Source organism: Nansenia antarctica, assembly GCF_963989245.1.
Source record: "Nansenia antarctica genome assembly, chromosome: 5".
NCBI lineage: Eukaryota > Metazoa > Chordata > Actinopteri > Argentiniformes > Microstomatidae > Nansenia > Nansenia antarctica.
The window spans coordinates 6,406,805-6,420,192 of record NC_137690.1 but is presented as its reverse complement, the minus strand read 5'-3'; the positions used below and the strand labels follow the sequence as shown (position 1 = coordinate 6,420,192).

The 13,388-nt window shown below is 46.6% G+C and overlaps 1 protein-coding gene across 1 annotated transcript in view; it reads left to right on the top strand.

The window, feature by feature from the left end:
* Positions 1–13,388, top strand: part of LOC308159236 (protein unc-13 homolog B-like) — a gene marked incomplete at both ends in the record, with an annotated part of 57,259 nt that overhangs the window by 41,894 nt on the left and 1,977 nt on the right. The window contains 9 exons of the mRNA XM_080532980.1: positions 3,508–3,534; positions 4,345–4,433; positions 8,740–8,877; positions 9,772–9,895; positions 10,262–10,306; positions 11,028–11,099; positions 11,675–11,822; positions 12,146–12,202; positions 12,563–12,637. Coding sequence (XP_080389106.1) covers positions 3,508–3,534; positions 4,345–4,433; positions 8,740–8,877; positions 9,772–9,895; positions 10,262–10,306; positions 11,028–11,099; positions 11,675–11,822; positions 12,146–12,202; positions 12,563–12,637 — 775 coding nt within the window. The remainder of the gene's footprint in view (positions 1–3,507; positions 3,535–4,344; positions 4,434–8,739; positions 8,878–9,771; positions 9,896–10,261; positions 10,307–11,027; positions 11,100–11,674; positions 11,823–12,145; positions 12,203–12,562; positions 12,638–13,388) is intronic.

The following is a 13,388-nucleotide window of genomic DNA, read 5'->3' as shown; positions in this document are numbered from 1 at the left end:
TTCGTTCGGGGACTGTAAGTTTCATATTCCTTATCAGCATTCTTTACAACACACGCATACTGGTGTGAGTTGGTGGTTTATTGGTTATTTATTCGATTCACGTTTTAGAGGCAAATGCAGTTTCCAGTGTCGTATATTTTTACACATATTAATAGCCTTCTTATATAACGTATATCTTACACATATAACACACATATATTAACGTATATTTTTACACATATTACATGTATATATATATATATATACATACATATTATTACAGATGATCGCGGGGAGATTTGAGAATCAATTGTCGCACATGCGCGGACACACACACACGAACATGCACGCCCCCAAGGGTATAGGCCAATCAGAGGCCTAGAAGGAAGGATCACGATTGGCCAAGAACATACTGTGATGTGATTGGCTGAGAGACCGCTATAAAACCAGGGAACACAGAGATCTCGGGCTGCTTCTGTCTTCCTCTGACCACGTCGTGACTGTTTGTGTGTAAACCTGATCCTGTAATCTGAGGACCCGATCTTGTCTTTTTTGAATAAATACTCTTAACTTTGGCCAGGAGTTTTTACCTCATTTTTGATCACCAAACAGAGAAAAGAGACTACACCAGTATTCGTACTCATTCAACACAAATTAAAATATATATTGCATGGTCTTCCATTTACTTGTAAATGAAGTCCCTTCGCCTATCTTTCTGGACAAAGTGACTTTGTCGTAGAAGTCCTCTTTTATTTTATTTTAGTTTGAAAACTCTCTCTCTCTCTCGCTTGTCAATCAGAGATGATTGCCAGGGCTGAAAATCGCTCTCGGTCAGTCGGCGATTCCGACTGGTATGTTTCGAGTCGTCTCAAAGCAGAGAACGACCTTTCAACGGAGGCTGTTGTAGCTGGTATCGAGAGCACCAGCTGGACTGACTTTGTGGCCTCAGGAACAGTCTGCATCGCATCATTCTGGGCCAAAAAAGCTGAGGAGCTGTCTGGGTGATTTGCATTCGTTTCTCACCACTCGAGAGTGAACTATAACAAATCCGATAAGATCAGCCTTTTAGTCTAACAAAGTCAAAGTAGCTCGCATTATTTTCATCGAAATGTTGTGACATTTTCAAAAAGTTTTGTGCAAATCGACCAAACAAAGGAACGCTATCTCACCGAAAAGATCAAACCTAGCTTTCTATTTGAACACTGATATTATCCAGAATGTTATTATTATTATGATTTATTTTTTAAAATCCTCTCATCTCTGATCGGCTTACTCTGAAGGGTTTACTTTCGGCCATTGTCTGTCAGGGCCAAATGTGCCATTTCTGCTGGAATCGATCATAGAAACGACCAAACTCTTTTTTTCTCTGGCGTTCCGCAACTCCCATTATGTCTCCATTGTGTCCCGTTTTGGCACGCACAGTAGAATCCAACGTCCATTACTTTATTCTATCGGTTCCATTGAAAATGCCCTCGTACGCCATTATGAAGAAGCAGGTTGATGCTTTCGACAGCCAGAGATCGTTATCTATCCGGCGGCCATCACCAGGGTGACATTGTCATAATAATAATAATATAATAGTCAGTCTCATAATAATCAGTCTCATAATCTGGCACACAGCACACAGATCAGATTGGTGTACAGATCACAAGCCGATCATCTGCACTAGCCTAGAATTTGAGCTCCATCTTGTGGGTGCTGCCCTGGGTGGGGGGGCGGCTGTGCTCAGGAGGCAGAGCCGGCGTCTAATGATCGTACAGTCGGCAGACCGGCGGTTCGAACCCCGGCTGGCCCACATGTCGAGGTGTCCACGGGCAAGACGCTGAAGCCCCAAATTGCTCCCAATGAGCGGGGCCGGCACCTTGCACGGTAGCTTGGCCGCCATTGGTGTGTGAATGTGTGTGTGAATGGGTGAATGAGAGGCCATTGTAAAGCGCTTTGGAATAAGGCCGCTATATAAGTACAGTCCATTTACCATTTACCATAGGTAAATGTCACTTAACAACATTGTCCAGTAGAGGGCTGCGCTTGGTTGACTTATTGAAAAATGTTGCAAGTCCCTCAACTGTTTTTAAAAAACGATTTACACATTTTGCTGAATGCGAGAGCACCAGGTTCAGTTTGTGTGCATGACAACGGGTAAACCTGGCTTCAGGTACCTTTTCTTTCATCTTGGCTAGCAGCACCCCATTTAAGATCTGATGCCATCACAGAGGCTCCGTCATAAGTCTGAGCTACCAGCTTTGCGAGCGTGCGTGAGCAACTGAGTGTGTGTGTGTGTGTGTGTGTGTGTGTGTGTGTGTGTGTGTGTGTGTGTCTGTGTGTGTGTGTATATGATAGAATCAAGAGTTTGTCATTAGTACTCCAGTAGGTCTGCCACCATCCTATTACCGCTGAGTGATTGGCCAATGATTCAGCCATTTCCCAGAATCCAGTTCAGGGCTCTGTTCCCACTCACTGAGACCTCTCATCTGAGCCAGGAGTGGAGGAAGCCTTTCCTGACTGCTGCTTTTGTCTCCTTAAACAAAACGTCGTTTAATCGAATGACTTCTGACTGCTGCTGTATGTGCTTCTGTAGAAGCTGTCAAGATCTGACGAAGAGTCAATAGATGAAAATTAAAGATGTCAATGCCACTTCTGTGAGCGATTTATCAGCTCCGTGGAAGCAATTTAATGGTCACGGTTCATAGATTGGCCCCGATATTACCAGATAAAGCAGCATAAAGATGTTTTATGTAAAAAACGTATAACAGCGTAGATTGTGAAGGTGACTATGTCAGTTCTTTATACTTGGAGGAGCAGTTGAAGTGTGTCTTGAGTGTGAGTTTGATGTGGTTGGTTTTGTGTGTCCTCTTTTTCTCTCTCGCACTCACTAGTCAAAGGAGGAAGTTAACAAGGTTTGTTTTATAACCCCCTCACACACGCACACACACACACGCACACACACACACACACTCCATGATACTCTATAGGGAACGCCTAGGGCAGGGTTTGGAGGTCACATTTATAAACTGCATTAGAGCGCATACATAAACCAAACATTAATTAATAAAAGTTGCTCAGCCTCAATAAGACACACACACACACACACACACACACACACACTCACCCTCTTACCTCTGCTGTCAGCCTATCCTAATTACTGAACATAGGCAGACGCAACACATTATTGTGACAGCAAGTTATATTTATATACCCAAACCCAAATGCCCTTTGTTGAAAAGCAGAAACTAAGCAGCTGTACCAAGACAAGGACAGACCCCCACCCACGCACCCACGCACCCGCGTAACCAAAGTTACCGAAAAACACCTCAGAAACGCTCAGTATTCACCCTCACGCTCACGTCTCAAACCCGTTCACCGAGAGACATTGCGTTTATAACTTTACGCCGTCTTATCCTTATTCAAAACCTCCCTGTTTTGTTAACCTTAGGTCACTTCACTTTTAAAACATTTTTTATTTTGTTTATTTCTCGTCTCATTTGTGTTTCCTGTTTCCTGTTGTGTTCCTGCTGTCCTTGTGGACAGACCGAAGCCGCCGCCAGCGCCAAGAAGGTAGGCTGCTGCTGTACAGACGAGGTCACGCTGTCTGAGAACTTATTATCACTGTCAGACGCCTGTAATGGCACACAAATAAGGCAGTAAACAGAACCCTGTATGCAGGCGTGTGTGTGTGTGTGTGTGTGTGTGTGTGTGTGTGTGTGTGTGTATACTCTTGAGCTCTCTTTCTCTCTTTTCGCCGGTAGTCATTCGTACTGACGGTATAATGAGTAAAATACATCAGATTAGAGTGTCTGTGTCTGTGTGTGTGTTAGCGTGCGTGTGTGCGTGTGCGCAAGAACCACAGCTCCCTCTGCTACCAATGGAACATGATTCCTGATGTGTGTCATCAAAGACCGCCAAACACTTTAAGTACCGACTACTCTCTGCTCCCTCCCTCCCCCCCCCCCTCCCCCCCCCCACACACACGCTGTTTCTGGTGTATGAAGATGTTCTGCGCTTCAGACGTTTGACATGCCTCCCCTTATTTAACAGAGTCACTCACTCATGAAAGTAAGTCACTTGTTCCACAGTCGCTGTCATGAGGTTGTGTGTGAGGTTGTGTGTGTTTCCAGGTGGGCGACCACGCGTGTCAGAGAGAGCGTGACTAGAGCCTTAATGATGAAGGGAAGACAAAGTTTACCAGCAACGAGCCTTGAACTATTTTCTATTTTCTATTCTCTTTCTACGTGTGTGTATACGTGTGTGTGTGTGTGTATATATACGTGTGTGTGTGTGTGTGTATACGTGTGTGTGTGTGTGTGTGTGTGTATACGTGTGTGTGTGTGTGTGTGTGTGTGTGTGTGTGTGTGTGTGTGTGTGTAGATGGACCCGGAGGCGGCTGACATCCTGAACGACCTGCAGATGAAACTGAACACCGTCCTGGACAACCTGAGCGCCATGTTCGGCAAGAGGTGAGCCAATCAGCAACAACCTCTAACACCTGGGCGCCCCGCACACTGGTACCCACATAGATTATGCAGCTGATTGGACTGTGTGTGTGTGTATGGGCACGTGTGTGTGTGTGAGCACGTGTGTGTGTGTGTGTGGGGGCACGTGTGTGTGCACGTGTGTATGTGTGTGTGTGTGAGCATGTGTGTGTGTGTGTGTGGGGGGGCACGTGTGTGTGCACGTGTGTATGTGTGTGTGTGTGCGTCCATCCATCCCTGTATGGACAGTGTTGTGACCAGCAGCAGCAGTGTTTGAGTATGTGTGTGTGTGTGTGTGTGTGTGCATGAGCAGTGTATGTGTGACCAGCAGCAGCACTGTGTGTGTGACCAGCAACAGTGTGTGTCAGGGTTTCCGTTAACCGGTAATTCCCGGACTTTGTCCGGTATTTTTTTTTGAAGTCCGACAAATTGAAAACTCGTCGGACATAAATGTCCGGTGAAAATAATTCCCTCTAAGCACAATTTGAATACAATTCGCTAAAGTTCACATTCTGATTCCTTCTATTTTAAAAAAGACGAATATATAGGCTATGTATTTATTTTATTATGATATGATTTGACACCGGCATGATGATGACTCCTAATGTGTAGGCTGCCTATGCGAAACAGCGGTTGTTTCCGGTGTGCGCTATAACTCGTGCACAATCGAGTCGAGGCAGAGAGGAGGATAGCGATGTTTCTCTCTGTGATAGTGTGATTATGCAAGCCTTTTCTGAAAGGGATGAGAACCCGATTGTTTCAGCTTCTCCCAGGGAGAAAGTGGTAGAGTTACCATCCTCCCCGAGTCCTACCATACCATCCGCTGACAGCCTATCTCTGCCTGTAACCGGCGAGCGATTGCGTGTCGCTCAAGTAGCTGATCAGTCATTAAACAAATGTTTTTTACATGCAGCTAGTGAGGAATCTGAAATAGGGGGCAACGTAGTTTATTTCCTTAACGATGGGATATTAATGCGTAAATGGTCTCCTCCTAATGCAAATGGTTGTGAGTGGAATACTGTAAAACAAGTGGTTGTGCCTGTGGGTTATAGACAACAGGTGTTATCTGTAGCACATGAGAGCCAGTGGTCAGGACATTTAGGTATAACTAAAACTTATCAGCTGATATTGAAACATTTCTTTTGGCCCGGACTGAAGGCGGATGTTGCCAAGCACTGCCGCTGTTGCCATACTTGTCAGATGGCGGGTAAGCCTAATCAATCCATTCCACCCGCACCATTGCATCCCATTCCTGCTATAGGGGAGCCATTTGAACGTGTAATAATTGATTGTGTTGGACCTTTGCCTAGGACTAAAAGTGGAAGTCAGTATTTGCTCACTATTATGTGCGCTGCTACTCGTTTTCCCGAAGCTGTTCCGTTGCGTAACATATCAGCCAGCTCAGTGGTGAAAGCTTTAACAACGTTTTTTTCCACATTCGGTCTTCCTCTTGTTATACAATCTGACCAGGGCACTAACTTTCAGTCTAAGCTTTTCAAACAAGCCCTAAGAACGTTAGGGGTACGATGTCACGCCAGAAGCCTACATGCTTGCACTGTTCAATAAAATGTTATACATCTAGACATTGTGGTATTTCTTTATATACGTATCCCAGCCTGCCTATTGTTTCTCAATAAACAGTTATGTTCTCCTCATTGACATACTCCCGAGTCCGATTAAGTATGATTTGACAGGCAGCTAAACGAAATGCCTTCCCAACCAGCGAGACCTGGTTATAGAAATGACATTGTTTTATTGATAAAAAAAAAGGGTAAAACTGGAAAGAGAAAATAGAAAACTCACATTAATCCCAAACTATTTAACAAACTTCAGTTAACGTAATGTGGAGTCTGTTCATTGATCGATGCTGTCTGTTCAGTTCCCAGTGAGGCGCCCGTTCAGCGCTGGACATAATGGCATAGCGCGCATGCGAATCATGTTATATTATTATATATTATATAGCTCGCATCTAATCGTATCGGATGAGAAATAGACATTAAATGGCATATATAGGCCGCTACACAACAGTAATCACCGCGACAAACAGCTATATTAGTTTTTTATTTTTATTTTTTATTTTTTTTTTAATATTTTAATATGATGACCGGAATATATCACGTTTGTCCGGTAAATCGAAATCTTCCCGGACACGATGTCCGGCGGCAATTTTTTCTAACGGAAACCCTGGTGTGTGTGTGTGTGTGTGTGTGTATGTGTGTGTGTGCAGTACGTACAGCATTGTGTATCCCTCCCTAGCCGTGCGTCTCTCTCTCTGTGTCTCTCCTCCTCCCTAGTCTCTCTCTGACTGTCTCTCTCCTCCCTAGTCTCTCTCTGACTGTCCCTCTCCTCTCTAGTCTCTCTCTGACTGTCTCTCTCCTCCCTAGTCTCTCTCCTCTTCCCTAGTCTCTCTCCTCCCTAGTCTCTCTCCTCTTCCCTAGTCTCTCTCCTCCCTAGTCTCTCTCCTCCCTAGTCTCTCTCCTCCCTAGTCTCTCTCCTCCCTAGTCTCTCTCCTCTCTAGTCTCTCTCCTCTCTAGTCTCTCTCTGTCTGTCTCTCTCCTCCCTAGTCTCTCTCTGTGTCTCTCCTCCTCTCTAGTCTCTCTCCTCCCTAGTCTCTCTCTGTCTGTCTCTCTCCTCCCTAGTCTCTCTCTGACTGTGTCTCTCCTCCCTAGTCTCTCTCCCCCCTAGTCTCTCTCTGTGTCTCTCCTCCTCCCTAGTCTCTCTCCTCCCTAGTCTCTCTCTGTCTGTCTCTCTCCTCCCTAGTCTCTCTCCTCACTAGTCTCTCTCTGACTGTCTCTCTCCTCCCTAGTCTCTCTCTGTCTGTCTCTCTCCTCCCTAGTCTCTCTCCTCCCTAGTCTCTCTCTGTCTGTCTCTCTCCTCCCTAGTCTCTCTCTGTCTGTCTCTCTCCTCCCTAGTCTCTCTCCTCCCTAGTCTCTCTCTGACTGTCTCTCTCCTCCCTAGTCTCTCTCTGTCTGTCTCTCTCCTCCCTAGTCTCTCTCCTCCCTAGTCTCTCTCTGTCTGTCTCTCTCCTCCCTAGTCTCTCTCTGTCTGTCTCTCTCCTCCCTAGTCTCTCTCCCCCCTAGTCTCTCTCCTCCCTAGTCTCTCTCCCCCCTAGTCTCTCTCCTCCCTAGTCTCTCTCCTCCCTAGTCTCTCTCCTCCCTAGTCTCTCTCCTCCCTAGTGTCTCTCCTCCCTAGTGTCTCTCCTCCCTAGTCTCTCTCCTCCCTAGTCTCTCTCCTCCCTAGTCTCTCTCCTCCCTAGTCTCTCTCTCCTCCCTAGTCTCTCTCCTCCTTAGTCTCTCTCCTCCCTAGTCTCTCTCCTCCCTAGTCTCTCTCCTCCCTAGTCTCTCTCTGACTGTCTCTCTCCTCCCTAGTCTCTCTCCCCCCTAGTCTCTCCCCCCTAGTCTCTCTCCTCCCTAGTCTCTCTCCTCCCTAGTCTCTCTCTGACTGTCTCTCTCCTCCCTAGTCTCTCTCCCCCCTAGTCTCTCCCCCCTAGTCTCTCTCCTCCCTAGTCTCTCTCCTCCCTAGTCTCTCTCCTCCCTAGTCTCTCTCTGTGTCTCTCTCCTCCCTAGTCTCTCTCTGTGTCTCTCTCCTCCCTAGTCTCTCTCCTCCCTAGTCTCTCTCTGTGTCTCTCTCCTCCCTAGTCTCTCTCCTCCCTAGTCTCTCTCTGACTGTCTCTCTCCTCCCCAGTCTCTCTCCTCTCTAGTCTCTCTCCTCCCTAGTCTCTCTCCTCCCTAGTCTCTCTCTGTGTCTCTCTCCTCCCTAGTCTCTCTCCTCCCTAGTCTCTCTCTGACTGTCTCTCTCCCCCCTAGTCTCTCTCCCCCCTAGTCTCTCTCCTCCCAAGTCTCTCTCCTCCCTAATCTCTCTCTGACTGTCTCTCTCCTCCCTAGTCTCTCTCTGACTGTCTCTCTCCTCCCTAGTCTCTCTCCTCTCTAGTCTCTCTCCTCCCTAGTCTCTCTCCTCTCTAGTCTCTCTCCTCCCTAGTCTCTCTCCTCCCTAGTCTCTCTCCTCCCTAGTCTCTCTCCTCCCTAGTCTCTCTCCTCCCTAGTCTCTCTCTGACTGTCTCTCTCCTCCCTAGTCTCTCTCTGACTGTCTCTCTCCTCCCTAGTCTCTCTCTGACTGTCTCTCTCCTCCCTAGTCTCTCTCCTCCCTAGTCTCTCTCCTCCCTAGTCTCTCTCCTCCCGTCTCTCTCCTCCCTAGTCTCTCTCCTCCCTAGTCTCTCTCTCCTCCCTAGTCTCTCTCCTCCCTAGTCTCTCTCCTCCCTGGTCTCTCTCTGACTGTCTCTCTCCTCCTCCAGTTTCCAGAGTCGTATCACGGTCTGCATGCGGCAGATGGCAGAGATCCTGTACCAGATCAAAGGGCCTCCCAACCGCAGCAGTGCAGAGGCGGACGCTGACAACATGCTGCGGCCCCTCATGGAGTTCCTGGATGGAAAGTGAGTGGGGGGTTCGCCTCGTGGGCCGCCCACTGTGTCGGTGCAGACAGACAGGACACGACACCGTACTGTCCAGGATTATTATTGCCCAGAGGCCATTTCGGCTCAAAGACGACAGTTTCATATCAATGTCTTTTGGGGGTTTATAGACTGGTGGTATTTCCTGTGTCTTACTTGAATGAATTATTAAGCAATATCACACGAGAGGGAGTGTGTTATACTGAATATCAGCACGGCTGTGATTCGGTCGTAGGTACGAGGCCGCAGGCCGATCACCGACACACACACACACTGCCGATCACTGCCACACACTGCCGATCACACACACACACACACTGCCGATCACTGCCGTGCTGATATTTTATACAACAGTTCTACAGCGCGATGTATTAGTTAACAGTAATAAGCAACAACAGATTGTGATTTGTTTGTTTATTTAATCATAAAAATAAAAATAAATAGTTCCGCAACTGAACTTCAAATGGACTGTTGCCTAGTAACCTGAACACAAACATGTAGTCTAATCAACGGTCATTTAGTAGAACACCTGTGCGGCGGAGTGATACATATAGTTAAAAGTCCCAGTGCTGTTATACTGTATATCAGCACTCATGGAATGCCTCTTGTCCAATCAAATTATTTGGTCGGAACAAACTGTTGTATAATCTATGATGTGAATTATCAGATAACTATGAATGATCTGTGTGTCTCTGTCTGTGTCTTTGTGTGTGTGTGTCTGTGTGTGTGTGTGTCTGTGTGTGTGTGTGTCTGTGTGTGTGTGTGTGTGTGTGTGTGTGTGTGTGTGTGTGTCTGTGTGTGTGTGTGTGTGTGTGTGTGTGTCTGTGTGTCTGTGTCTGTGTGTGTGTGTGTTCTCTCCTCCCTACACTCCCTCAGTCTGAGCATCTTTGCTGACACGTGTGAGAAGACGGTCCTGAAGAGGATCCTGAAGGACCTGTGGAAGACGGTCCTCAGCAGCCTGGAGAAGACCATCGTCTTACCTCAGAGCAACGACAGCTTAGTAAGTCAGCTACTGTCCACAGGAATGCACCAGCACCCTCTAGTGGTGGACTTTGGTAGAGGCTTTTCTCTCTCTCTTTCTCTCTTTCTCTCTCCCTATCCTCTCTGTCTCTCTCCCTTTCTCTCTCCCTTTCTCTATCCTCTCTGTCTCTTTCACCATTTCTCTCTCCCTCACACATTCTCTCTCTCTCTCTCTTTCTGACTATCTATCCTCCCTTTTTCTATCCTCTCTCTCTCCCCTTTTCTATCCTTTCTGTCTCTATCTCCATCTCTCTCTCCCACTCTCTCTCTCTCTCTCTCATCTTCTCTCTCTCTTCTCCATGATCACTCATCATGACATCACTGACCTTGTGTATATCTTCTACAGGGCGCTCAGCTCCTCACTGCTGCTAAGGGGCTGTCTAATCTCAAGGTAAACACCAACTCTCTCTGACACCAACTCCAACTGCCTCTCTCCCTCTCAGATACACTAACTCCAACTGTCACTCTCCCTCTCAGATACACTAACTCTCTGCCACTTAACCCTCTCTTTCACACATCCAGTCAGATACACTCAGATCTGGGCCTCACAGAACTATCAGAAAACTGCTAAAAAAATAAATGTATACATATGAAATCTGTTGAAGCAGCCTAGCAGCTGAAACAACCTAGCAAACGGAACATTTGTCTGTAAAAAAGAAACGTGCCAAAACGTTTGAAATGGTACAAGGACAGACCATCAACGGTTTACTCCCATAGGGAAAACATTGATTCAATCTGTAATTAACAGATAGGATCGTTATGTGTAAGTCCACACAATCCCAATACTGTATGGATCATGGATACTTACTTACTCTGGGACTTTTGCCATCGATTCTATTGCCACTAATGTAATGTAATGTACCTTTAACGATGAATTGAGAATCAAGGACCCCAATTGAAATAAGCCAGTGGCTTTCTTGGGTTTTTATCCTGTTAGTTGACCGTGTATGTAATATGTACTTTCATGTACCTACTCCTGCAAATCTTCTAATAAAGTTTTCAATCAATCAATCAAACCTGTCTATGCCACAAGCTGGGTTGAGTTGTGACTGAGTTGTGACCCACGGTGGGGCGTGGCTAACGCCTGTCCGTCATTCTGGTTGCCATAGGGAGGAGGGGGAGAGACCAAGAGCCTGACGCCCAAACAGTGTGTCATCATGGACGTAGCGCTGGAGAGCATCAAGGTGATACTACCACACACACTAAAACACACACACACACACACACACACACACACACACACATGATACACACACACACTCACACACACACACACACACACTAAAACACACACACACACACACACTAAAACACACACACATGATACACACACACACAGACACTCACACACACACACACTAAAACACACACACACACACATACTAAAACACACACACACACACATACTAAAACACACACATACACACACACACACACACACACACACACACACACAGGCACACACACAGGCACACACACACACACACACACACACACACACACATACACTAAAACAGACACTCACACACAGACACTCACACTCACACACACACACACACACACACACACACACACTAAAACACTAAAACACTAAAACACACACATACTAAAAGACACGCACACACACACGCACGCACGCACACATACTAAAACACACGTACACACACGCACACACACACACACACACACATGTACGCGCACACACACACACACACTCATCCCCATCTCACTCCTATTCCCTCCTCTCTGTCTCTCTCAGCAATACTTCCACGCGGGCGGCAACGGGCTGAAGAAGACCTACGTGGACAAGAGTCCTGAGCTGTCGTCTCTGCGCTACGCCCTCTCCCTCTACTCCCAGAGCACCGACACGCTCATCAAGACCTTCGTGTCCACGCAGCACGCACAGGGTAAGGCACGCTCACACACACACACACACACACACACAGATACGCACGCACACGCACTCACACTCACACACACACAAAGACACACACACGCACACACACACTCACACACACGCACTCACACGCATGCACACTACAGTTTGATTGATAGGCTTTTTTTTCATTAACAGCACTAGCACGGCACTTCCACTAGTATAGCACAAGAGGGCGCTAGTGAGTCAGCTGCTCACTCAGCTGCTCACCCTGAGTCAGATGATGCTGTAACTAACTGTGCCTAAACCTGTTCTCTCTCTCTCCTCTCCTCTCCTCTCCTGCTCCCTTCACAGTGCATAACGGCATGGGCATCAGGATCACCCCCAGTGAGAAGGTCCGGCCTGACAGGGGTAGGTTACCACAGAACAGACAACCTGTTTCACCACAGAACAGACAACCTGTTTCACCACAGAACAGACAACCTGTTTCACCACAGAACAGACAAACAGTTTCACCCCAGGACAGACAAAAAGTTTCACCACAGTACAGACAACCTGTTGTTACGCCTAGGTCTGCAAAGCTGTTCCTTATGCATAGGATGAATGTAACAGTATCAGGTTAGGTTAGGATTGGTACCAGCTTTGTGGTGATCATGTGATGTGGGTTAGGGTTATGTTATGGTTGTGATAAAGGGATGTGCGTTAGGGTTAGGTTATAGCTGTGATCATGTGATGCGGATTATGTTATGATTGTGATCATGTGACCCGTAGGCCCAGGAGTGGACATGCTAGTGGGTGAGGCCTCCATCCAGGTGGACATGGCGCCTGGGAAGGTCAACATCAGAGGTGAGTCACCCCTACCACCACCCAGTGGTGTAGCTAGCGGACGGGCCCGCAAGCGACGCACCGCGGGGGGGCCCCAGCCACTAGGGGGCCCCCTAACATTGCATCCATTATTTTTATTTTTTATTTTTTAAATAATTTTAAAAAATATAAAACAAAGAAAATAAGTGGCCCTTCATTGTGTCAACCTTAATTTTAATATATAGGCCTATATTTACAAATATATACATAGTTAGCCGTATCCAATAGCAACATGACTTTGACGTCACACGTAGGCAGCGAGACACAAGGAAAATGAGCAAGCGAAAATACAATACAAAGTACAATAAGCATTCTTTAGGTGGTGGTAGATTCTCTATTCAGACATTATAGCCGCTATATGTGGGACTGTCGGTCCGATATTGTAAAAAAATCAAATAAAAAATGTATGTTTACGGAAGTACATGTCTCAAGTATTATCTCGGCGGTTAGTCGAGTGAAAGAAAAACAACATACAGATGATAATTCACACAATATAATACCACGAAAGCGTACGGCACTAAACAATAACATTTATTTGGGCAGCATCATACTCAAACTCAGGCAGAAGGGCAGGGTCCGGCCAGGTTCACAGTCACAGGCTGTCAGTGCATCATACAGGTACATACATGTAATTCAGCATGGTTAGGCTATATATAGCTGTTTCTTTTTCTATTCTACTATTCTATTCTACTTCTGCTGTCTGCGTCTCCCTGGGTATTCCTAGACCAGATGG